The sequence below is a fragment of the Biomphalaria glabrata genome, chromosome 3 (assembly GCF_947242115.1).
Source record: "Biomphalaria glabrata chromosome 3, xgBioGlab47.1, whole genome shotgun sequence".
In the NCBI taxonomy this organism is placed as follows: Eukaryota; Metazoa; Mollusca; class Gastropoda; family Planorbidae; genus Biomphalaria; species Biomphalaria glabrata.
The window spans coordinates 48668438-48685407 of NC_074713.1; the positions used below are offsets into that span (position 1 = coordinate 48668438).

The following is a 16970-nucleotide window of genomic DNA, read 5'->3' on the forward strand; positions in this document are numbered from 1 at the left end:
TAACTAAATATTCACCTAAATTGTAGAATTCTTAAGCTGAACAATGGGGCCCCTTGGAGTTCATGACAAAGGGAGATCATCTCATTCTCATTCTCCCTCACCCCGCTTTAGGTTTATATCTCTATCTTATTGATTGATAATTTCATCATTAAACTTTGCGACGATCTTGTCTCTCCATAATCATGGATTTCACAGACGCGTTCAATTTTCAAGCCAGCGACTTGTGTGGTGGTTGGACTGTCCTTGTTAGCTGGGGAGGGGGGGGGGACAGCAGACGGGAGTTGGGAGTTGAAGCCAGTAATAACGACAACTCAGAATCATCCAGGTTTAGTTTTCAACTCTTGTCTAAACTCTACTATTGGAAGTGCTTTAATGTGTGCGGCTACCGTCTGCTCCTGGAAGTGGTCAGCTGCTAGTGAACTTCCACCTCTTGCAGGCGGTCAAGCGTCATCATGGGGATTAAAAGCAAACTGTGTAGGTAAATTATTAGATGCTTCAAAATGGATGTTATGCTTAAATATATTTTGACGTTTGATTTGTTTTTAATACATACAATGGCAGATAGAATACAAAAGCTGTCTCCGATAACACTATTCATGTGTTTAAATTAATTGACACTTTTAATACGTGAATTTCAGAGGCATTTTTTTTGTTAACACTATACATATCAATATTAATAATAATAATTTTTTTTTTGTTTTTTAATGAAGCTCGTATGAAAAATTCCACTCATAATGTCCTATACACATAAAAATACACTTGAAAGCAATCAAAATGCACACGGCTACTAAGTACAATACATTGGAAATGGGCATCAGATTAAAATATCCGTATTTTAGACATTGTCATTTGCAACTCACATGAGAAGGTCACCTGCTTCTGAGTCCCACGATTAACGAGGGTGTTATGTGGACAGCACAACGACCAACCGCTTTACCCAGGTATCCACTAAATCTGGGTGGGCTCAGAGGCGCCCTATGGTTTCCGAAATTAGAAATCCTAGTCTTCACCAGGATTCGATCCCGGAACCTCCGGTTCGGAAACCAAGCGCTGTACCACTCAGTCACAGCGCCTTTGCAGCCGAGCAGTACCCTATAAATCAAGGAACTACCACATTTCAAAAAATATTTAGCCTTAAATGTAACAAAACATTCAGTGGCGTAACTATGGGGGGGAGAATTTTAAAATCCCCCCGGGCCCCCACCTAGGGGGGGCCCCCAAATGGGTGTCCGAAATTTATTTGTAGATACATAAATTAATATATTTGATTGACAAATAGTGTCAACGGGTGTCTTTTTTTAATCAACATTTATGGATTAAATTTATCACAAAGACTAAACCTAAATATTTTCAAAATATTTTTGCCCGATAGATCAATTTTTATGTATGCAAACGTATGTCTGTTTTAAACTTTGTTGCCACGAATAAAACTGCATGATATACAGCGAATTCCAGGTATCTTGTTACCTTTACTAATAATAGATCTAAATGGCGAGTATTATATGGCTACACTAATTAACCTTGAAGCAAAATTTACAGAATCGAGTATAACTAAAAGTTATTCTTAACAATGCTAAAATTGTCCATTATTCGGGTTTGGCGTCTATAATTTCAGAATTAAACTTCACACTCGAGTTATTACCCCTTTATTCATCTTTCCTCAATCCAATGGAAACTCTCTCTTTTTATTTACATCTAATGATCTAATCCTTTTGCTTTCGAACAAAACATAAACGAAAAATAATGACGTAATATCATATAATATTAATATATCCTTCCTATTGAAGTTATTATCACACCCTTCCTTTTAAAGTTCTTAGTAGTGATATCTACTAGCAGGGCCGGCCCTAGCATTTGCGTGGCCCTATGCGAAACGGATCGCGCAGGGCCTAGTCTGGGTAGGGATAAGCATAATGTCAAAATTATTATTTTTTGAATTAGAAATTAGGCCTACTTTCGTCTTTGTAATAAATTTTTATCAAATGAAAGCTCGCAGCCTCGCAATGCTACTTTTTATTTATTGGCACCCCAAAACGTCAATTTCGTCTATTCTTCAGGAGATTTGAATAAATTCAAAAAAAGTTCAGGACTTTATCGTATATTTTGCCTTTTCATGAGATTTCCTGGAGGCCCTGAAAAATCAGGAGGTCGCGAAAACCCTGTTATTTTATATTCGTTATAATTGTTTAATTTAATAATGTACACTTGGAATTAGCGCGGGGCCTATGAAAGCGCGGCGCCCACTGCGACCGGCACTGTCTACTAGGAACTTTAACAATTCGTCCACTTCTGGTTGTCTTGACTGAACAAGTTCTCTAGACGTTGGTCTATAACCGTCTGTTTCGTTTGTAGCAACAGTTTGCAGTTCATTGTCTTCATCGGTATCATAGTACCCAGAGATGTCTTCATCGAAACTCTTATTTAAAAAGCGTTGATTTCTTCTGTATGTTATTCCATTGTTTGTCTTTATGATGTATGATCTGGGTGCTGAATTTTTTTTTATGACAACTGCTTTCTGCCATGTTTGACCTAGACGAACTCTCCGACAGAATAATCTTTAGGTAGTCTTGCTTTTGCATCGTATTTCACTTAGCTTTTCATCTGTCGTTCGTTGAGTAATGTCTCTGCATTTTCAGCTACCAATGGTTTCAATAGTTTGTGATCAGTTGGAATAATTCCCTGAGTCTTCTACTTGTAAGCAGTTGTGATGGTGAATACGGCAGTCCACTTATCGGAGTATTTCTATACTCGAGCATAACGAGATATGGATCTTTCCCACTTTTGTATACTCTGAATCCTTTTGCTTTCGCACAAAACATAAACAACCAACAATGACGTAATGCCATATAATATTAGCACAGAATCTTCTTCATGCAGTGGAAAATTACGAATTTTTTGCCTATCTTGAATTCTGGTCAAAGCTCCTGTGCCCAATTAATATAGTTCGGAAGAAACTACAAAAATCTGGACTGCATATACGGGAATCTGCTAAAGAAATTAGTACCCTTTCATGCTTTCTGCAAAATGATGAGAAACTGACAAAAACCCAATCCATCGAAAAATCAAAAGAAGGTAGTGAATACTATGGATTCCCTGTAATCAAAACAACCATATGAAAGAAAAGACTTGATGGGAAGTTGAGTTCTAATGTAGGACTGTCAATACAACTGCAATTCAAACGTGTTGCGACAGATGTGCTGGACAGATTTCATATGGAGATGAAGGGCAGATTCCAAAGGCTGGAAAGAAAATGGATACCTTTGGGTTTCTTCTTGAACCAAGACACCTGTTAGAAGACACGCTTGTGACAAACTGTGCTACTTTTCCTGTTTGTTTGATGAAATAAATGGAAAATCGTTTTTTCAATGATGTCATTGATGCACGAGCACTTTTCATCAACAAACAGTAATACAATCACCAATAGACATATTGAGGAAACAGGCTTCATATGTGAATTACGTGTGCTCAGACATTGCAACCTCCTCCGAATACCGCTAACTCAGGCCTCTTCCATTACGTCATGTGAGAGATCATTCTCAAAGCTCAAGTTCATCAAAAAGTATCTCAGGAGCACAATGACGCAAGAAAGGCTTATCATGGCTTTAATATCAGTGAAGTCACAAATACTAGAAAGTATCGATGTAGTTGATGTTATAGATGTCTTTGCTGCACAGAATGCAGGACGTGAAGCGATATCAATTTAGATTTGTCGCTTGTGCATTATTTAACTAATAAACAACGGTATTATTCATTAAAAGAGTCTTGATGATTACTTTTTGTTAAGTTTACTGATATACTGAACCAATTTGATTTGAGGCTTATATATTTTTGCGTACATTACCTCATGTCATATGTCGAATGTCAAAATGCAAGGGGCCCCCAAAGAGGTCAATCCCCCCCGGGCCCCAAAAACCCTAGTTACGCCCCTGAAAACATTCATATTAAACTGTTAGAGTTATTAAGTAGGCCTACACTGATCTTGAATCATCATCTTTTTAAAATCCGGTACTGTTTATATATTATAAAAAAGTTCACGCTATTGTTATTGTTTCATTGTTAGCAAATAAATAGATAGATAGATAGATAGATAGATAGATAGATAGATAGATAGATAGATAGATAGATAGATAGATAGATAGATAGATTAGACCAAAAGTAATAGCGTCTTTATCCCTTTCAGGGGCCGCTAAAAATGTAAAAAAAAAATCCTTAAGTTATGTGTATAATGTAAGTCATGGGCGTAGCCAGGATTTCTTTTGGGGGGGGGGGTTGGGGTGCCAAGCACTATTTCTGATATTGAAAGCCAACAAAATGCATATTCTGAGGTATCTACAGTGCATTTTCCTGCTATTAAAAAGTTTTATTTCAAAAACCTATTGTGCTATTCTTACTGTCTTAGACCCTCCCTCGCCGTCAAGCTGTTTCCACAAAAATCTGTCACTAATAATGTCTGAGGCCTCTTCCCACCTGCTCCGAGGACCTCCATGAATGTGTGGCGCCAATTTGTACTAGAATGTCATCGCAACTCTTCTTATGCCTAATTCATTTTGTCGTAGAACATGTCCCACAAACCTCATGCGACGCTCTGTCACAATCTTACTAAAGGGTCGACTCCCAGTACGGCATAGGATTTCCTTGATTTACACGCGATCTCTATAACTGACTCCTAAAATCTGTCTTAGCCATCTTTGTTAGCCACATTTAGTGTTTTTCAATTTCGGCCGAGGACTATTCACTGCACATTATTAAGTCACTGGTAGAAATGTGTAACCATTATTGAATACGTTTTTGGAATTAGGTGACTGTAGTTTGCTTTAGATTTTATATCGAAAAGTGAAGTTTTATCGTCAAAATCATCTGTTGGTGGTTTTATACTAAAAAATCCCTGGAGTTTTTTGTTGTTTTTTTAATTCAAAACCCCATTTAGCTACGATCATAGAATTTAGTAACTGTAGTTTGCTTTAGAATAATATTGAAGAGAGAGATTTTCCACCTCGAAACGCTCTGTAGGGGGATTTTAAATTCAAAACCATCTGGAGGGGTTTAAAACTTTTTAAAAAGCCATCTGTAGGAAAGGGATTTAAACTCAAAACCCTCAATTGTCTTGGCTACGCTCAAATAATTTTAGTGTGTAATTTGCTTTTTTTTATATTGAAAAGTTTTTTTTTAGCTTCAAACCCTACTGAAGAGGGGGTGGGGGTTAATTCAAAACCCCTTTGGCTACGCTCATAGAATTTTGAGTGTATAACTTTCTTTTTTTTTATATTGAAGAGGGGGTTTATCGTAAATTTTGGAGGGGGGTTAAAAATCAAAATCTTCCTTACCTGTGCTCGTGAAATTTGGGATATTGTCGTTTGCATTTTTTTTTTGTTGTGTGTTATAGAAGAGGGGAATTTAACTGCGAAAACCCCTGGTAGAGGGGTTTTAAACTCAAACCCCCCTGGTAGGGGGTTTTAAACTCAAAACCTCAATTGCTGTGCTGGGGCAAGTGATAGATTAGTATTAAAATCTCACCTAAAATAAATATATCAAAGCAAAAAATCAGTCACTAAATTCCGATCCCCCCCCCCCCCCCCCGTGGCTACGCCCATGATGTAAGTAGTGTCGCGCTGCAGTTCATGCGATAATATATAGAAACTACTTATTAATTATTTTAAATTATTTTCCACTTATATGCATATTAATTTTTTTTTTCTCTTTTTTGTAAATGTCGTAGTTAGTAGGACAAAACTTGTATAACTTTGTTATACATTTGTAGAAAAAAACAATTTTGACATAAATCTAATAGCGTTTGCATAAATATGTTAAAAATTTGGTAAATTGTCCTCTCCCTTACTATTTAGCCTCCTGTGTTTGTTATTATTAATAGTGAATAATTTTAAAAATTATGTATTTTTATGAAAAAAAAAACTGCTTGCATAATTGATTTTAAAAAATAAATGTTTCGCTTTCAGAAAAGAAAAAAAGTAGCTGTTGCATCAGAACTTTGAATGGTCTTAAATATCATGATGTAGGATTTTCAATTTCTTTTGTAGTTAACGAGATCTAAACGGGACGGACGGACAGACAGACCACACAAAACTAATAGCGTCTCTTCCCCTTTCGGGGGCCGCTAATTAGGTAGCATTCTTGGTTTGAGGCGCTATTGCTAGATTATCTGGAATGGAGGATTTTTGGGAATATTTACCAAAAAGAGACTAGAAAATGAGACGGCGGTAAGACTAGCTACAGAGTTGCTGACCTTGTAAGTAAAGACATGAAGCCATTTTCCAACGGCGAACGCATAAAAAAAGTCCTTGCTAGCAATGATGGAAGAACTGTGTCCTGAAAAGCAGAATTCTGCTGTAGGTGTCAACCTTTTTCAAGACAATAACTAGGCAACGGTAATATATGGATAAATAATTAAATATCTCGATTCCAAAATAACAGACCAGATTTCGAAATGATTTCTATTGCCGCTGAAGAATCCACAGACAGATCTGATGCCGCTCAAAATCTTGGTATTTATTCGGGGCACAAACAGCAGTTTTGAAATCAGAGAAGTTTGTAGCTATGAGGAGCATGCATGGGACCACCACTGGCGAAGTCCTGTCAAAGAATTTTCAACCATCACAGAGGATCTTTCTCTTGCTTGGGAGAAATTAGTGGGAGTGATTACTGATAGTGCCACAATTATGGTTGACAGCCTCTGTGGCTTCATTCAATTATTCACCAACAAAATCTATGTGGCAAGATGTTCAGTCTGGACCATGTGATAACGGTCCTATTCAGATTGAACATTGTGTTAGTCGTTTCAAAATGCGGCCAATTTGTCAAGTGCCCAGACAGAGCTGAAACTGGATAACTTACAAAGCTAGACATCGCTGCTTGACAAATTTCAAATGATTAATACAATTGATCTATATTCCGTGTTGCTTAGTTGAAACTGAAATTTAAAAAAGATAGATAGATAGATAGATAGATAGATAGATAGATAGATAGATAGATAGATAGATAGATAGATAGATGCAGATAGATAGATAGATAGATAGATAGATAGATAGATAGATAGATAGATAGATAGATAGATAGATGCAGATAGATAGATAGATAGATAGATAGATAGATAGATAGATAGATAGATAGATAGATAGATAGATAGATAGATAGATAGATAGATAGATAGATGCGGGTGACACATTGACGAACGATATGGTTCTAATTACAAAAACCTGATAGCATTGTCTTCTCACAAACAAATAATAGACTGCTCATGTTCTCAACAAAATAAACAAGCGATTAGACTCAGCGAACAATAGCCTCTGGAACAATAGTTCTTCTGTACCACAATGTTAGGGTGACAGTGAAGTAACGAGCTCCAAAACGGAAGCCCACGACTACTTGCTGTAGTGGTTAAGTTTTACTGGAAGGTGTCACATTTTTTTAATCTAGTTTGTTAAAAGTGAGACTTAAGACAATTCTTTCAATGTATATATAATGAAGATATTCGTATTCAAAGGAAAATCCATAAATAGCAAGCTTTAATTTGCAAAGGACTTATATATATTATAATTTCTGTCCACCTTTTTAGTACTGTGAGTGATGAAAGTTAGGGCTTTGGTCATACACACACACACACATATGTTACTTCATTACTGTAAGTCAAGTTCTTTAAGAGGTTTAGAATACTGATTAATATATTATATACTTTTTGATCAATGTCTTGTTGATCAATGTTAAAATCGTGTTGTATTTTAATGTTAAAATATGTAAATCTTTCTTAGGATAAATTAGGTAGCTAAGCCAAGACAAGTTCAAGCGTACTTGGCCTCTCGACCAGGCTTCCCACTAGAAGAACACTGTCTTCCAATTGTTCGTTCACTTTGGGTAACTTTCCATGGATACAAATGTTTACTATTATAAATAGATCAGTTGTTCAGTGCTGTTATTGTAACCAGAGCATCCGCGACTTAGATCTACACGCTAAAGCTTCATAATTGTTGTACCTAGGATTTTAAATATTTTTTCTACTAGTCGACCCGCGGCGTAGCATACGCCGCTATTTAGCAGGACCGGCCTTAGGCCACTGCAACCTATGCGACCGCAGTGGGCCCGCACTTTCATAGGAACCGTGTTAATTTTAGGTGTATAAATTATTAAATTATTAAATTAAACCATTTTATAACTTATAACAGATTTCCCGGGCCTCCTGTCGATTTAACAGGAGATCCTGGAAATCTCCTGAAATTGCAAAATATACGAAAAAGCCCTGGAAATATCCGGAAATTATTAAAATCTTTTGAAAACTCATACAAATCTCCTGAAATATATAGACGAAAATTGTCACTTTGGGGTGTCATTCAATATGGAAAACGTCAATCCTACTCGCGATAAAAAAAACAACAACGGCATTATGCAATACCCGCAATTGTGGAATCTAGTGAAAGAAGCTTCTCGCGCCTCAAACTAATGAAGAATTACTTAAGATCAACAATTCTCGTAGATAGATTGAAACATTTGGTAATTCTTGCTATTGAGCGTGATCTATGTAGGAAATAGAATTTTTATAATAGACTGTATGACTTCGCTACACGCAAGGCTCGTAAAGTAATTCTGTACGTAGTGAAGAATGAATAAAATGCATAGACGAATTTATTTTCTAATACAAACTCTTAATTCTCACTTATTATCCGTATCCTTACCCAAACTTGGCCCCGCGAAATTCGTTTCGCATAGGGCTCTACAGTGGTTAAGTCCGGTTCTGCTATTTAGTGACGGATAAATACTACCTCCACCCCCCCCCTTTTTTTTTTTTGCCTCTAAAATTACCTAGGATAACTCCATCCGTCCGAGTTGCAAAAATAAAAGAGTGATCTTTCCATGGTGTCCAAACTCTTGAGCGTGCTCTGTCGCGTCGATAGTTACTACAGAGTAGATTACTCTCCCCCCCCCCCCCTTTTTTTTTAAACGTGAGGTAGAAATAAAAAAAAAAGAGTGATATTTCTTGGTTACAACGGTCCGGCCCTGCTATTTTGTGACTACGTGTTCTTCCCCCCCCCCCCTCTCAGTTTTCTCGTGGACTATCGGCAAAAATAAGAGAGTGATCTTTCCTTTACTTCTCGTTTAAACTGTTGAGGGAAGAAGAGAATTATATATATATAGATATGTATATATATATGGATGTCCTTCTTGATACAACGATAAATTCATTCACTGATATATAAGAGATGTTGAAAGACAGTTTACGCATTTTCAAAATTTGTGTACAAAAGACGTAACGCAATACGAATGAGCATCGAACTTTTCCAGGTAGCCTACATTGTTCCAATGAACTGTCAAAACTTAAGAGAAACCAATCAGTTACCAATGGAGAAAACATGAAAAAAATAAGATTGAAATCTGAAATGAGTCACTTTGATGTACTGGAGTATACATAATGGTAGAAATAATTGATTATTAACTTGTTCTTATTTAGTAATATTGCTGCTATTTTTTCTATCTCTACCCGTGTCAGTGGCTTGCGGAAAACGGCCATTTTCAAATTAAATGTGACAAAAAATATATATTATCATCAATGCAACAAACAAAGACTAATAAATCTTGTAAGCGTTATCGGTGATATCAGCTGAACAGTGGCGTAGCTAGGGTGAGGGAAGGGGATGTCCAAATTTGAAAACCACCCCGGCCCACCACTTGAGGAGTTCCCCAAATGAGTGTCCGAAATTCATAATGAAGGGGCCCCCTAAAGAAGTCATGCCCCGCGGAACCCAAATTTCCTAGCTACGCCACTGCAGCTGAACATTTGATGAGTGATGCCCTTGATTTGAAACCGCTCATTAAAGAAACGTGAGTTACTGAGAGAAACCAAGAAGGAGTTCTTTATTCATGTTAAAGTATCAAATAATACGTTGATTGTTTTTTTTTTGTATGTCAAATATTTACTTTTAAAACTTTTATTTAGATTATTTTTACTAATTAGCAATGACTGTTTAAATATGCACCTTTTCTTACTGTATATATATATATATATATATATATATATATATATATATATATATATATATATATATATATATATATTTAGATAGATAGATAGAGAGATAGAGATATATGAGATATATACATGTATATTCACAAATATATGGTAAGAATTCAATAAAAGTATTTTGCTTACATTTTGTTTCTACTGCGCTAAAAAGTCCTAAGAAAAAAAAGATAATAATACACCAATTGTTTACTATTTCTAGATTTGTCTCCAATTTACGAAACAGCAGTTATACGTAGACTGAAGCATTAGAGTTTTTTAGATTTATAATACCAGTAATACGAAGCTTAGTACTCTCAGAAGATAAAGTGTTGAGGTGCTCGGTCTAGAAGTTCAGATTTATTGGTACCGACTTATGAACGATCAGGAATATAGAGAAATATAGATCAGAATACAGGGTATAACCAGTAAAAGTAAAACACCCTTTCAGACCTTGCAAACTTTAGGGCAGATGATGTAAAGTTCATGTTTCTATTTTAAATGGTTAACAAGGGTTTCATGTGGCCAGTACAATGACCAACCGCTTTTACTTAACTCCAATTAATGCCAAGCACCCATTAGAGTTGGGTGGAGGTCAAGGGCGTCCTAAGAATTCCGAAATGTAAAAATCCAAATTTTCATCAAGATTTTAGCCCAAGCCCCCTAGGTTCGAAAGCAAAGCACTTTCCCACTCAGCCACCGCGCCACAGTAACCAATAATCAAATGTTTTTTTTGTTTTTTTTTTATCAGACATCTTTAGAATTTTTTTATTTTTTTTCAGATTGTTGCACCACAAGGCAAACATTCAGCATAGTGATCGCATTTTGTTTACTTTGTATGCTGACATTAAAGTTCAATTCTCCGAGAGAATTCCTAGTCAGTAAAACGTTTACCTTATCTACTTGCAGTTTTCCGCATCTGGACCCTTTCGAACCGTATGTCATTCGGTACGCTGGAATGGACAAAAAACCACTCAAGTGCCAATCAGATATGCCCGATTTGACTTTTGTGCGAAATAACTCGCTTAGTATTGACCAAAACAAGATCAAGGAAAATTTTGGCAATCAGGCTGTGCTGTGTGAGTTTCAAACTATTAAAAGGCATCCATCAAATGATTGGGATATTGTCGTTGGGAACTGGACAAGTATTGTCAATGGATATACAAAGCTTGACAGCGATGCCGAGTTTTTGCGCGCCATGTGCAAGGTTAACGGGTCAAAGGTCGTGTCTAAAACGTATCACTCTATCATCCCGAGGAGATCGGAATATTCGAAACTTCACTCTACCCTGTTGAAGAAAAGAGATCAGCTTTATTCCCCGAAGGAGACTTTGAATGTAATCATGATCGGATTTGACGGCGTCTCTAGGCATCAGTTCTTACGTGGCATGAACAAGACATACAACTTCTTGATGACAGAGCTAGCCTCCTTTGACATGACCATGCACACGCAGGTCGGGAAAGACACATTCGAGAACTACCTGGCCCTCCTCGGGGGAACTTCGTGGTCTGAGCTGAAAAAGTGGTGGGAATTCAAACAACCAGGTGACGCTCTCGACCTTGTCTGGAAGGAGTTCTATGACGCCGGCTACCAAACGCTTTTCACCGAAGATCAGCCAACCGGCGGGGCGTTTCATTATCAGAAGATGGGTTTTCTGTTCAAGCCCACTATTTACAACAGTCGCCCGATGGCTCTAGCTCTAGAGCGTGATAATGAAATGTGGAAGATGGGCAAGGACTGTGTGGGAAGTCAAGCCGAGTTTAGTTTCCACATGGACTACGTCCGTCAATTTCTGAAGACTTTTACCAATATGCCCAGTTTTGTTTTTACCTTTCTGTCCAAAGTGACCCATGATGACATGACCTATCTTAAGTCTGTAGATGAACTGGTGCTACAGGAGTATCAAAAGCTCCAGGAATCTGGGGAACTCAATAAGACTCTGTTGATAACCTTCTCCGACCACGGGCCAAGACAAGGCAAAATAAGACAGACTATTCACGGTATGGTGGAAAGCAGAAACCCCTACACGATACTTACTATTCCTCAATGGTTCTTAACGAAGTATCCAGGCGTCGAAAAGAACTTGGAAACGAACACAGCCCGTCTTACCACACACTTTGACACCTTTGAGACTTTACGAGAATCCCTGTACTTTGGAAGCAGCGAAACACCTCTTAGAAAAAACAAACACGGTGTCAGCCTATTTCAGGAAATCCCAATTACAAGAACGTGTTCGGATATTCCCATTCCTCCTGAATTTTGCCTCTGTGGGCAAAAGGGCTATTCGGCGAGTCTTGATGTAAAATCTAAACTCGCCTCCATCTTGGCGCAACATGTCATGTCAGAAATAGCGACAAACGTGAACACAACGTTGTGCGCCAATCTAACTTTGAAGTCTATTGTCCAAATAGACGATGTCCAACTCTCAGAGGCGCTTCAAAAAGACGCGAACAACAGGAAGATATACAAGGTGAGGCTGCTGACAAGTCCTGGCGACGCCTTGTTCGAAGGAACTGTGTTCACGGAGGAAGGAGCTTCAACAGAAGGTCAAGGCAAACTGGTCGTAGCGAAGGTCATAGAACGGCTGAATTTGTACAGGGGGCAAGCGGAATGTGTGGAAAGCGCCAACGAAAGATTATTTTGTTACTGTAAATCTTTGTTAAAAATCTAGGAGATAACTTACGCTCATTGGAGACTAGAGAAACTGAAAGTGAAAACTTAGACATGAGGTTTTAGGTAATGGTTTAAACCTGTGACAGATATTAATAATGTAAGATTAGATAGCATAGGTGATTGTTGTGTACATCAAATCGGTCATTTATGAGAGGAATGTTTTATAAATGATATTGACGTATATAATTTGTGATAAATGTGATACGTTCAAACACACACATAGGCTAAATATATATATATATATATATATATATATATATATATATATATATATATATATATATATATGTGTGTGTGTGTGTGTGTGCATATGCGCTTCTTGAATATAGGGCCAGATATATGTGATATACATAGATGTAGGTCCTTCATGAATGGCCTCGATAATGTAAATGCAAAGCTTATTTCACATCTCTGGTCAAACGAAAAATGGCTGACTCAATCTACCATCAAAACGAAAGCCTGCGATATATGTGGACGGGAGTGTCTCTGAATAATAGGTCTCCATAGTCACTTGAAAAAGTGTCCTACAAGATGAACCCTAGTCGTTAGGACTGAAGGAGGCCAATATGAAACTTAAATCAGACTGAGGTGCTCCTTGGTCATGGCCACATTCTGCAGAACTAGAGATAACAATGTACAAAGATGTCAGTTTTTGCTTCAAATCTTCAATGGTATCATATTTCATTTATGATACTGCAAATTTTCTCTATATTAAAAAAAAATTGCCATCAGATGAGTACTGGAGCAACAATAGGTGAAATTCTTATCTGGGTCTATAATGACCTTGTGTTTGAGACACGACAAAATTTCTCGACAAAATGATGTGTATAAAAGTTCGGGATTATTAGTAATTTAATGTCCTGTGCAGCATTTTTTTTTATGTCTCTCTTTTTTTCACTATTAATAGATCTTAAAAGTATGCTATATTTGCATAGAACGAAAGTACTTTCAATTTTATATCATTATCCTTTTTCACCAATGTATTAAAAGGCATAACTTGCTAAGAATGGGATTTTGAAATGTGGCGACTGATGGAATTTCCATGTGACATTTCCTACAATTTAACTTTGTGAAAGTTGTGTGTGTATAAATCTGACAAGTATCTTTGCCTGTTTTCAAAGTACGCTTTTGGAATGTCAATAAATTATATATTTTGAAATTATTCATTTTAGCTTATTATAATTTTTGCTTACTGTTTGCATATTTATGTTTTAAGATATCTAAAGTGTTTCCTGCAAAATGACTGTAAAATAATGATAACATTAAAACAAAAAAAATATTAGCTCTATTCATATTTTACGTTATCTAAAGTAGTTCTTTCAAAATGTTAAGGTACCGTTTGGGACTTAATTAAGCAAGACCTATAGTGATTATAGGATAGTATAAAATACTACAACAAAGAATATTGTCTCCTGTCTCTACTGATTACCCCTGTACTACTGCTAATTATGATAAATGTCTGGTATGATACAGTGTAGTATTAATTACGTTTGAAAGAGTTATGTTCCTTTGTATATGTACTCTCGTGGTACGCAAGTGAACAGTACACACCTCATGTCAACTGAATGTTGTCTATATGAAAAGCAAGAGTTTTGTGAGTTAGAGTTTGTTTCCTAAAGTAAGTACTTTTAGTGTCTCTTTATTTAGGACATTAAACTCATTATTTCATGTTGTTTTCTAGAGTGAGTACTTTTAGTGTCTCTTTATTTAGGACATTAAACTCATTATTTCATGTTGTTTTCTAGAGTGAGTACTTTTAGTGTCTCTTTATTTAGGACATTAAACTCATTATTTCATGTTGTTTTCTAGAGTGAGTACTTTTAGTCTCTCTTTATTTAGGACATTAAACTCATTATTTCATGTTGTTTCCTAGAGTGAGTACTTTTAGTCTCTCTTTATTTAGGACATTAAACTCATTATTTCATGTTGTTTTCTAGAGTGAGTACTTTTAGTCTCTCTTTATTTAGGACATTAAACTCATTATTTCATGTTGTTTCCTAGAGTGAGTACTTTTAGTGTCTCTTTATTTAGGAAATTAAACTCATTATTTCATGTTGTTTCTTAGAGTGAGTACTTTTAGTGTCTCTTTATTAATAACCAATTAGTTAATTAACTATTTGTAAAAAATTACTTTGTTTGATTTCTCATACAAGGGAATGAATTAGTACTGGAATAATAAGTGGTGGTATAAGCTGAATTAGTCCTCTTTATATTTGTCTGATGTCCCAGACTTAGTGAATACAAACATGAAATAGAAACAATAGATAACTCTACAATCTTCCATGTCCATAGACTCTATGCTATGAGAAGCCCGAGAAAGCTTTAGCTCGAATTCAGGACATTCCCTTTTTTTTTCAATTTTTTTTTTATAAATGCTTTTTAATGTTAGCCTAGATCTATGACAAATTGAATTACATGACTGATCCAAAGTAATTGATACAAGTAAGCTTAGTATAAGCTTTTTTTTTTTTTAAATGTCATTCTTGTATTGAAGTTTTATTATATATATATTCATTAAGGATATATTAATCATCAGGACTGCTATACATTATGGTCCTTTATACTTAGTGCCTGAAGTTTTAGGATAGGGTTCATGTGTTGTTTTAGCCTCATTGAATTATTAGGATGTAAATTATCTTATATTAGAGTTATCAAAGTAGGTCGAAATCAATAGTTCTGAATTCCCTGGTTGAGCCATATTAACATATAACAGACACAAAATATTTCTTGAACTGTATTGTTCAATGTTAAACTTTAAAATCTGTGTGTCATTGTAACAAAGTGAGAGATACATGTCAAACAAACATGAACATATACCCCTCATACATGCAGACAGTCACTCAAGAGACAAAATGTTCTACTTTAGCCAGGTATCTATTGCAAGGAAAAGTATGGTAATAAATAACAAGCTAAAAAAATGTTTCTATGTACAAGCCAATCACACACACTGCAAATAACTAGTCTGTAAATGTGACCAAGTGCTGGACTAAGCCAAACTGTTTTGTGTTATGTGATGATATATCTAGACTAAACAACTTCAAACAAACCATTTGAACCTAAAATAAATAGCATATACATGTTTCTAGGTGTGTTCAAGCAAAACACAATAGTGAGCTCATGCAGCTAAATGAGATATGAATTGATCAAATGTACATGTACAATCAAATATCACTCACTCACTGAACACTGCATGACTGATAATTAAATAAAGAGTTGTCTTTTAAGTTCACTAATATGTCATGAACACTCGTGGTCAAGCAACACACCCATCATTCTGCTAGCTACACACAATACACAAGTTTCGACCTCAAAAATGCAGGTGAACTTTAAACAAAAAAAAAACGTATGTGTATCACCATATGTCTTCATCACATGATTTAGGCTAAGGGAAAGCCAAAGTAAAAAAAAATTAGCAGATACTATTCCCCCCAGGCATCAAGACACACCCCCTTGGCTGACAAAACTCTAAAGAAAAGGTAACATTCAGTGTTAGGATAGTTCTCATGGAATGAAGAGTTCTAATTCTTATTTCACCTTGAAATTTAAAAAAGATGCACAGTCTTAAAACAACACTTGTTAATAAAAGACATTGATGTGTAAATGGTCTGGTTCAAAGAACACTTCAATGAGGTGGTGACTACAACATGGTCAGCAGTCATTAGGTTAATTGTCCCATTAACATGGCCCAGATAAATGTGATTTCTGAAGTTATTCCTAGTAAGCACACATTTTAACAATATAATGTCTTAGCAATATCACTCTTTAAATAACAAACATTTGCAATACGTTTGTGCAGATCTATAGCTTGATCATAACACAACTGGACTTCAACAACCTTGTCTGTTCAATAAAACACAAACTTAGCCAAAACCTTGAAGAGTAAGTCTGTAGTACCCCTGGATGTTGAAGATCTAATGCAGAGTTTCATAACCTCTCTGATATAGATTCCATCTGTCAAACAAGAACACAGTTATTTGATCTATAAATATTAATTTTAAGGATAATAAGGTTTACGGAAATTAAAGGATTAAATGAACAATATTCATGATATGATGTTTTTTTTTAGAGCTTTGTAGAGTGTAGCAATAGACCTGCTAACAATTTAACAAAAAATTGCAAACTAAAACTCTTTGGCCATATTACAAGGTCTTATGGGCTTGCAAAGTCCTTTCTTCAGGGAACAGTACCAGGAAAAAGAAGAGGTAGACAGAGAAAGCGATGGGAAGACAACACAAAAGAAAGGACAGGCCTGCCATTGATAGAAATTCTATCCAAGGCAAAAGAGAGAGGAATG

At 36.0% G+C, this 16970-nt stretch overlaps 2 protein-coding genes across 5 annotated transcripts in view; one reads left to right on the plus strand and one right to left on the minus strand.

Annotated features, from left to right (window-relative positions):
• Positions 1 to 293: 293 nt before the first annotated feature.
• LOC106078729 (uncharacterized) lies at positions 294 to 12890 on the plus strand. The gene is made up of 2 exons (XM_056022416.1): positions 294 to 474; positions 10786 to 12890. Exons 1-2 carry the CDS (start codon positions 453 to 455, stop codon positions 12672 to 12674), a joined length of 1911 nt encoding a protein of 636 aa, XP_055878391.1. The 5' UTR covers positions 294 to 452; the 3' UTR covers positions 12675 to 12890.
• Positions 12891 to 15397: 2507 nt separating this feature from the next.
• LOC106051992 (formin-like) overlaps positions 15398 to 16970 on the minus strand; it is a 44692-nt gene continuing 43119 nt past the window's right edge. For all 4 annotated transcript variants that reach the window (XM_056022417.1, XM_056022419.1, XM_056022418.1 and 1 more), the window contains one exon: positions 15398 to 16627. The gene's annotated coding sequence lies outside the window, so the exon portion shown is untranslated. The remainder of the gene's footprint in view (positions 16628 to 16970) is intronic.